This window comes from Rhipicephalus sanguineus, chromosome 8 (assembly GCF_013339695.2).
Source record: "Rhipicephalus sanguineus isolate Rsan-2018 chromosome 8, BIME_Rsan_1.4, whole genome shotgun sequence".
Taxonomy (NCBI): Eukaryota; Metazoa; Arthropoda; class Arachnida; order Ixodida; family Ixodidae; genus Rhipicephalus; species Rhipicephalus sanguineus.
Window position 1 is genome coordinate 49,498,448 of NC_051183.1, and position 10,205 is coordinate 49,508,652.

General features: G+C 43.9%; 1 protein-coding gene across 1 annotated transcript in view; it reads left to right on the forward strand.

Annotated features, from left to right (window-relative positions):
* The window catches only part of LOC119401858 (gamma-tubulin complex component 2), a gene marked incomplete in the record, with an annotated part of 48,142 nt that continues 37,937 nt past the window's right edge, over nt 1-10,205 (forward strand). The window contains 5 exon segments of the mRNA XM_049418229.1: nt 1-101; nt 979-1,019; nt 4,491-4,733; nt 7,098-7,206; nt 8,027-8,111. Coding sequence (XP_049274186.1) covers nt 984-1,019; nt 4,491-4,733; nt 7,098-7,206; nt 8,027-8,111 — 473 coding nt within the window.

The window sequence follows — 10,205 nt, forward strand, 5'->3', positions numbered from 1 at the left end:
CCTCGCCATCCTCGCCCGTTACGGCACCAGCGCGATCAATATGAACGTTTAAAGCGCGCGTCGAGGAGTTTCAGCATCTCTCCTCGGAACAAATTTAAACGGTAAGTCACTAGCCATCACTCTCATAAGCACCGTTGGGACGCATTGTCATGCTCGCAACGGCGCTGAACAACACTCGTTCGTAATTCTATAAACATGGTTCGTGTCGTTCGTCCTCGACCATGTCCCGTGATGCGACGCGCCTGCGTGTTGTCATTTTTGTGTGCGGCGGTATCAAATTGCGTCCTCCGGCTCTTCCGTCTTAATTGGGGTTCAGGGACCCCCTCGCGCATGAGTTACGTGTGCTGCGACACTCCGGGCACGTCGGATAACGAAGTTTAACGTGCGTTCACACGTCCGATCAGCGGCGAGAAGCGATCGCTTCCGAACGGTGCGCGGAAAATTGCGACGATCATCTGATGAAGAGCGCGAGCTCTTTAGCGAATCAGAAGCGCTACACTAAAACTATCTGTCAGTTAAAACTTGCGTAGTTTCTACGCGCGGTGGTAATCTGGGGCCAGCCTCCTATGTGCACCGACTGTTTAAGTTTCACATTGAAGTTTGACATCGCCCGCATATGTGCGATGTTCTATGGTTTCGGAGGCATCTAGGATGCTCGTGGCATAGTTTAGTCGGCGTAGCATCAAACTAGTACCTTAAACGTTGCGTTGTTTTCTGTAAAAATGCGTTTCTTCGAAGTGCATTAGGTGTGGCAAGTACAATAGTTCAGAGGACGGTTGGCGATGGCCATTAAAATGATATACATTTGCTTCTGCGCTCATCGGGCCATGTGGAGCAATTAGCTGCCTCTCGTGACGTCAGTAGTCTAAAGATACTCGCACAAGTGGTGATCTCGGCTGTCGCAGCGTCGAGATTGAATCGAAACTGCGTTAGGTCGCGGAAGTTTTGACGTTGGTGTGTTTTTTTGTCTCTCCGTAGTGGATATGAGCCAGCCGGTGGAATCGGCGGCCCGAAATGGGGTGAGTAGACGATGTTTTGAACACTTGTGTGCATGTTTTCGATCGTTGAATCGCTGATACAGGTAGTTGTTGCCCAGATGTGAAGATATAGATTGCTCGTAGGTCGCTGTGAGGGCAGCCACCCCGAGCGTGAAGGTCCGCGAATGAATTATTGATCCCGCTGTCGGACGGCTGGCCTTTTATCCCAATTTGACGCTTTTGAAGATGCTTTCAATTTGTGCTGGTGTACGTGAATTCTTGCCTTCGAGAACGTCTCGGGCCGTCCCAATATCTGAACCGTTCCGTTCTGAATGCTTATATCATAGCTCATCTTCATAAACGGGATTTGTCACTACTCGCTGTCGATATTTTATAGACTGAAACGATGGCAGCTGTGTTTCCTTATACGGGAGCTCTTGCATTTTGCTTTGTGATGCACCCCTTATTATACTACCTGCTCTTGACGAGTTTAACAAAATGAAATTTCACTACAGTAAGCCTTTGAACTCCTTGCCGCAATGTGCCACCACTTACGCAGTTGCTACGATCCAAGTCTTAATTCTTTAACTTGGCATCCCGTGAAACAAATGGGGGGGTGAAGCTAGAACCTTATTCATTGGAATGAGAGACAGTGATTACAGACAGTGTACTGAAGTTAGGGAAGATGCATATTTCGGCAACCCAGAAGGACACTTAACAACACAATGAATACACTATACATACAACACAAATACACTATGACTGTATCATGTAACTACTGTGTATAGTGTAGAACTTGCAAGGAAGCACGAAACAGCATTGTTGAGAAGGAAGGCAAAGGCTTTTGAAAGATGCGAGAGCAGAAAGGAGGGGCCACCTTTTCTAGATAAAAGTACCCACACCACGGAGTGCCATTTTGGTAGACTTGTGTCTCTGTTAGAATAACTGTCGGGTGTTTGGTGGCCTTGGGAATCGAACCCAGCGCCGTCTCCGTTGTAGGCAGATGCTCCACCACGGGAACACCACTGGGGTTTCTCAAGATGAGTACTCGCAACACCAAGTGTCGGGTCTCGGTGACGGCGACGAAGAGTAGCCACAGTGCTGACCCTTCCGGCGACCACATGAGTGGATATTTCAGGAACCTGTGTCAAGAGTGCGCGGTGACAATCGCGCATAGCCATTAAGCTGAGACAGTGATAGGGTGTAGCCGTAGCCTAATGGCTATGCCCGGTCATTGTGTCCCGCTGTTCTATTGTAACTGCTGGTAATATCCGCTAATGTCATCTCTGAAAGATCCAATATCATGATAGAGTCTTCAAGGCAGAACTGTCATTACCTGAAGCAGCTGTTTTCTTGCTTACCCTTTGCAGTTATTTGTTTTTGTGGCTTCCTTGACGGAATGGGGTTCATAAATTTCCATTGTCAATGGGGATTTTGAGATTACCCTTTAGCAGATCTTTGATCTCTTCCCTAACCCTTTGTGACACAGCATCCTCATTTGGAGACTCGACTTACGTTTGCCATTTCTGGGCACTATTGACAAGGAAGAGACCACGAACACTGAGCTAATTGTAATTTAAACATTCTTGTGGCCTAATGTTCCTTTATAACACTCCTGCTTGAAATATTCTGCTGCATACGAGCCCTTTGGTGAAGGCAGTGCTGTGTTTCAATGTTACACATGGGGTGTTTCAGCACGAATTTCAAGATATTTTTTCACCTTTTTAGAAATGCTCGCTGCAAGCAGATAACTATCACCTCATTGCTACGAACACCCACACTCACGTTTCCTTTTGAAAAGGTGGACACACAGTTTATGGCGTCTCTCATAATCATATCGTCGTTTTGGGACATTAAACCCTACATATTATTATTAAACTTAGTTTATGAAGAAATATGGCATGATTGACCACAGTAATTGTAATTACAGTTGTGTGCTGAAAGATACACTATAATTTATTCTAACACTTCCACTTGCTTTAAATTTGATCTCCACAACCATGGCCTCAAATTATGTAAATTTCACGCATTTAGAGACAGTCAGTCATAGGGCGTGTTGCCAAGGGCTAAATTTGTGAGATAATCTCTTTTGGACACTAGCGCTCATGTCCCCTTCTATTTCACTGCGGTGCACTTGCATTGTTTATGATGTGACATGTACATTGACTTCTGCTCTCACTTTTAGGATATGAGATTAGCCCATCGTCGTACATTTGGGACGTTTCACACTATGCAGTATGGCTTACATTATCAAGGGAAAACTTATTTTTGCAGTAACAGTTGTGCAGTGTCAAGAGTTACTCATTGACTGTAGACTCCTTTATTGCAGCTATTAGTGCCTTTTCAGTATTACGGGTGTAGTTGGAGGAATGCTTAGGACACATAGACGATGGCATATGAAACAGCTACAGAGGTTATGAATATGTTTGTCTTGCTTATGTCTATTGTTTGCTGTTTGTTTCTTTCTCATCACGACACTTTACTGATTAGCCCGGCTTATGCTACATTGATTTTTTAAATATAAGCCTGTAGTGTTACCATTCATAATGCAGAAGGGAAATAGATCACAGCCAAGCGAAAAAATTGGGCTCAAAATTTGGTGTATGCCACTGGGTCTGCCATGTATTTCTAAGAAGAAGCAATAAGCCATGACATGCAGAATCTGCAGGTTCTTGTTATATCAATGGCAATAAAAAGCGTCGAGTTAGTTCAGCGCTTCGGCAAGAGATGACCTGGGAACAGCGAATGCCGATGGCCTGGAATGGTCAAGGTCTTTTGAGAGGCAGATCTTTTGACGAGATCCATCTTTCTTCCCTGATACTCCTTCTTCTAAAGTGGGTAGATTAGAGTGCCCAAGGGAAATGTTTATTTTTTGTAGAATTGTGCAGAACACAGAGGTCGAAGATGTTTGATCTAAAGACATTCAATGGAGAAATTGTTCTCAGTAGTATGTGGGCAACTGCTGGTAATATCCGACAATGTCGTCTCTGGAAGATCCGATATCGTGCTGCTCTAATTGAACAAAAGATGCATTCATTGTTGGTCAAAGATGTATAACTACGAACTGTGCACCTGATGTGGAAATGTAATGGAAAAATTCTTTGGTGCATTGCTTATAGGAAACACTCGCTTACTTTTCCTATTCACAAATTTCATAATTTATATTGGCATGCTGCCACTGTGTTGGAGTTATGGCAGAACTGATAACATTGTACATCAATTGCAGACAAAAAAAATTGCATAACATGCAGCAACTTCAAGCAAGGAAATCCGACGTTCACTTGTTAAAGGAGGAGCACTGTTTGTAGATTAGGTTGGGACATGTTTGTGCTAAGTTGAAATGGTAAATAGTTGTGAGAGCTATGAATAACTTCGTAAATTTGCCTAAACAGCTACAATGCGATGAGTGTAGTAGAGAGTGGAGAAGCATGAAACATTCAATATGGCAACTTGTCAACATGTTGGGCTCACAAGAACTGTCGCGTTTCGTTTTTGTTTTTTTCTGCTGGGTAGACTAGCCACAGGAGAACTGCACCAGCCGACATGAAGCAGCACCGGAGCGAGCACAAGAGCGACGGGACGCAGCAGGCTCGCGTGCGGCAGCGTAAGGAGGCCCCGGCACTGAAGAGTGGAGCGGCGTCGATCTTTGCCGAGCCCAAGCTTCCCAGCATCTCGAACGTCACCGTGAGGACCAAGAGGGAGCTCCCGGAGAAGCTCGAGGACCTCTCGTACGAGCGGCTCTGCGATAGCAGCAAGGTTCGTTTGCACTGTCCTCCCATTTGCAGTAGAACCCTACTTATTCTTTTCTGACACGTCCTATGAAGAACTGTCTGCGAATGTGTCAGATTGACGCAGCATAATTTTTTTTTTTATATCAGGAGTTCATAAGATGGAAGCTTGAAAAGATGAAAAATTTGTGAACGCGGTGAGATCGACGTTTCAAAAAGTCCGCTTGTCGAAACGTCGGCTCCAGCGACACCCTGTGTTCACGGACTTTTCATCTCTTCAAACATTATTTCAAGGCACTTCATATTCTATTTTCACAAAAAAGAATGTCATAATACAGTGATTTACGTGCATTACGGTAATTAATCCTAATTAAATTGTTATTAAATATTTATTTAATCTGAATTCATTCATGCACAGTTATTGCATAAATGAATCAAATATTAGGCTAGAAATATAGTGGAAATTCGTTTTCGGTAATGTTCATTTTGAGCAAAGGAAAATTGTACTTTGGTCCTGACTCGTGGGAAGCGGCAAGTCGAACTAGTTGTCGAACATGGTAGTGTTTTCAGCAAAGTGATCATTTGCAACAGTACATTGCAAGATGAAGTTAAATAAAGACACATTTTTTTATGCAGGAAATTCAATTCATAAAAAAGGTCAATGTATCTTGCGCTTTCTTAGTCACTAGTCGACACAATTAGCAAAAATAAGTGATGTACACATTTGTGTGCAAAGTTTCTCAACTTTTCTCCCATTTACATTTTCCCGCGTGTAACATTTCTGGGGTCCATTCTCAGCAAAGAATCTTGAGGCACCCATGTATTAAGATTCCATACCACCTAACTTTCACGATTTGCCCGGGAGACACTGGAGTTTTTAGCAATCCTCCTAATTGTGCGGGCATGGCCATAAATCTCCCCAAAAACAGCATTAGCACCACCATTAAAGGAAAGTAATAACTAAGGACATTGGTTAAAAAGTTTTCTGATCGCGTGCGGAATGCTTAAGTCACTTTCGCCACAGTACATGGTGTCGTGCAGAAAAGCGCATTAAGATTGGCACGGCTACTAGCTGACACGGCACACAGTACATTTTGTTCCATAATTATGCACGTGTGCACGTGCTGCATAATTACCGACTTCCAGTACGATCGATGACGTCTGCAAACTTTACCGGAAATCACTCGTTTATCACATTGCCATGACCCTTAGAAACAGTAAATTAATACGTGCACCAGTTTTCTTTGGTCGTCAAAATTAATCCAGAGCCCCCCGGCTACAGCTTGCCTCATAACAGTGTTGTAGCTTCGACACGTAAAACGCCAGCAATTACAGTAAAAGCTCGTTAATTCGGATTTCGCGGGACTGGAAAAAATGTCCAAATTCACCAAATGCCAAATTACCGAAAGTATGAAGAACACAATACACAAGTGTCTACTACATCAGTGCATTTTCATTTTTTTCATGAATACATAAATTCAGTACTTACTTCGCACAAGAGCAGAGTAGAAGCCACAATATTGATTGTCCTACTGCTCCGTTCACAATACAAGCACGGTGTCAGACTTCCATGTTCAATTAGCCCGAAACGTGCTCTGCACCCCTCCCTTATTACGTACTGCCACCACCACTGCGTGCACACGCAGTGGTGGTGGCAGTATGGCAGTATCGAAGATGCAGACTTCTGCATCTTCGATAGCTTTTTTTCGCAGGTAAAATGGCCAGCATCTGATAAATCCAACATAGATCCAGCAATCCAACATAAATCCAGTACTCATTTTCCACAAGAGCAGAGTAAAAGCCCATCGCGATTTGGCAAGCGAGATTCATGCCAGCAGGCTGACCTCATCTGAAAGTTCTTCATCTTAAACATTTTGCGCAATGTTTGAGATTTGTGACATTGCGCACACATTGCTTCTGAGTGCCGGATCCGCGTGTGGAACAAGCTGCGGTCACTAACTGATGAAGGTAGTGATGCGGACAACGCCTCCTCGTTTCAGTTGTCTGCGAACGTAGTTTTGGCTCTTTTGCATCGCACATTTGCGGCGCTTCATGCTTGGCGCGCTCCGAGAATCGTCCGAATTAACCATGTTGTGGCCAAATATGACCGAATTAACGAGAGTTTCATGCCATTAAGCAATGCATATGTTGGCCGGGACCAGGGAACACGTCTGAATTATCCAATTTTCCTCATTAACGAGGGTCGAATTAACGAGCTTTTACTGTATTATTATCAGTATCGGCTTCACAAGTAATTCAAAATAACAGTTCCGTACAGTCTGACGATTCCTGCACCAGGAGTTTCTGCTTCACTTTTTTGTGTTGTGCTTTGACTGCAGAATAGCACTGAAATTGTTTAGACCGACACATCTCTGCCTCTTTCCTTGTGAAGGGTGACAGGCAGAAGAAAGTCGTGTCGAGCTCGGCGCCACGACCTGTTTCAACGTCTTCCCTGACAACTTTTGCCTCATCTCTAGGAACGAACCACCAGTCCAAATCAGGTAAGCACCTTGCGCGACATCTGCTGTAGTCGTTACGTCCTTCACAATGAGCCAAAAGAACTAGAAATGTGCTGGTTTTATCCAACTATTTGCCTAACAGAAAGGGGTAACCAATTGACTCTGCAGAAGTTGATTGGTTACCACAGATGCGGCATTTTCGCATCTGTTGCTTTGAGCAGTTGATCAATTCATGCTGTACAAGGCAATGTAGGTTTCTAAGCAAGCGGAATATGTTTGCCCCCATGCCACAGTCTCCTAGCTTTCTCATTGGCTCAAATGGTAGAGTGACTACTTCAGAAAGGCATTGTGTCCAAGTGCTAATTCCAGCCCAGGACAATCTTTTTCCCGAAACTGTATGGCTTACTTTATAAGAAGAATGTATAGGAAGAAGCTGCCTGTTAGCCTTGTGCAACAGACGGGCTTTTTTTCTCCCGCCCGAAGGAAGCTGCCGGACTGACATCAACGAAAGTTTATTCATTCATTCATTCTGACGGAGAGGCGTGATGAGTCTGCTCGAGTCTGATTTAGTGGTTGTCAGGCTGGTCAAAAACAAACCTTAGTATATCTTGTTCCGAAAGCATAGCCTCCTCTGTCTTTTGTGTTGTATATAAAATGTGTTCAGGCTGACGTGTCACGGATGACGAAAGAATGTTATGGTTAAAGGAAAGTAATTTTTTTTTTTCAATCACTGCCTGTGCTTGCCATTTCACAGGGGCAATCCCTATAACCACATTATGCACCAGGAACCGTTTAAGCTCACGATTTTTTTATTCCATTTCATTACAATATGTTGCCCTTGACACTGCCTTTCTCTGCGCAGTTGCTGTGGAACCGGTCGCCTTTGGTCTGTTTGTTGACGACTCGAAAGTGTCCTGGGATTTCGCTCCTTATCCTCGGTCATCGAGAGACCCAAAGGTTGGTTTCAGATGCCCGTGTCTTTTCCTGTTGCGCCCACTGCTTCGCGACACTTAACCCTTTGTGACACATATTATGATCGACTGTCTATGAATGGATGATATTCGCATAATTTTATGCCGTAGATCCGCAGACAGAATATAAAGCAAGTTGAAGTGTTAAAGTAATTGTGTATTTTACAACAATTAGTTGCAATTACAACACAAATGATCATCTAATTATTGCACATCTATTCATTAGAGCTGTGCGAATAGCAAAATTTTGGGTGCGAAGCGAATTCGAGTATTGAAATGTGAGTGCGAATCGAATCGCATATTTTTCGAATATTTCTCGAATATTTCTAGAATATTTTTCGAATACTTCGAAGCTAAATTGCAGAAAAAAAAAGTTAGAGAGGATTTCTAAGCATATTCTTATGAGACAGCAACATGAAAGTGTTTCTTTTCGCTAGGTGTTTCATAGTTGTCTTATCAAGAAGGAGGCAATGTAGAGGCCAAATTCTATTTATGTACATAATTTGGTGCAACCAAAGTGTTGCCAACAACACTTTACACGTGATAGGCAAAGATGCCATTTCGTCAGCCTCTCCTCCTCTTTCAACTTCTGTGGAAGCCCAACTGATGTGGCGGACAAGGGTGTACTCCCTTCAAGTCCAGAGTTCCAAATCTGCCTCGTAGACGTCGATATATAAGAACATCTGAAATTTTGAATGCTAAAAAGCTTCGGCGTCCGATTTTTCGGTCTTCCTGCCCAAATTTTAGGTCCAAAACAGCATTAATTGAGCCCCCACCTCTGCCACATCTTTCATCTCCATGTTGAAACCAGCGTTCTCTTGAGTTAATACATACAGTGAAACCTCATTAATTCGAACTCGGTTATTTCGAAATCCCGCTTAATTGGAAGGATTTGTGCGGTTCCGTATTTTACAATCTAAATTTGAATGGATAATTTGAAGTGGCGGCCAGCACGAGCCCGGTTAATTCGAAAACTTTGGGTGCCATGTGCCAATTCCTGATCCTGATTGCGCAGCGAATCCGCGGAAACGATGGCCCTTACGAGCCACAAGGCAATATAATGTAGCGATACTAATGAGTGACAGGTGAAGTGCTTCTGCCTCGCTGCTGCCAGCGCAAAAAAAAAAAAAAAAGCAGTCTTGTAGTCAGCTGAAATGTGCACCTGAGGAAAAGAAGACGTGCTTCACTGCAACAGAGCGATGACACGCGGGCAGCATGTCGCATGCTTCTCGCAACGTCAGCGCGTCATGATTTACCCGTTCTTTCTGGGAAAACAAAGAAATTAATAAAGGACATTCTGATGGAATTTGTGATGTATACGAACCTCCGAAAGGCGGTTGCTCCGGCCATTTGCGCACTTGCGCTGCTGGCGGAGGTTTTTGCCTGCAATGCCTACTTCGAAAATTCTTCGAAAACTTCAATGATCATGTTTTCCAGCCAGAACACCTCGCAAATTCCGTCCCACTGACCATTATTAAATTCTTGATTTTACCAGAAAGAATGGGCGAATGGTCGCATCATGACGCCGCGAGGAGCAGGTGACATGCTGCCCGCGTGTCACCACTGTGTTGCAGTGAAGCACGTCTTCTTTTCCACAGGCACGCATTTCAGCTGACCATGAAACCGTTTTCTTGTTCTTTTCATTTTTTGTTTTGCACTGGCAGCAGCGAGGCCGGCCGTTTCACCGGTTTTCCAGTAAAATTGGGACCGGGTATTGCTGGAAAACATAACCCTTGGAGCCGCAAACTAGCAGGCACAGCAGATGACCACCTCTGATTACTTTCAGCAATTCAAAGTTCCTTTCATCCTGCTTTTTGTATGTTTCGTTAATTCGGAAACCCGCTTAATTCGAAGATTTTTCGCAGTCCCAGTGACTTTGAATTAACGAGGTTTTACTGTATGCAATGGTAGCGGAGCTTGAAAGGCAGCTTTGCTGCAATACCGGGGTGTGATGAGGTGAAACATATTGAAAATCTAGGGACCACTTTCAATCAGACGTTGATTGTGTCTTGGCAAAGTTCGACCATAACGAGCTTGAAAGGCAGCTTGCCGCAATAACGGAAGTGTGAT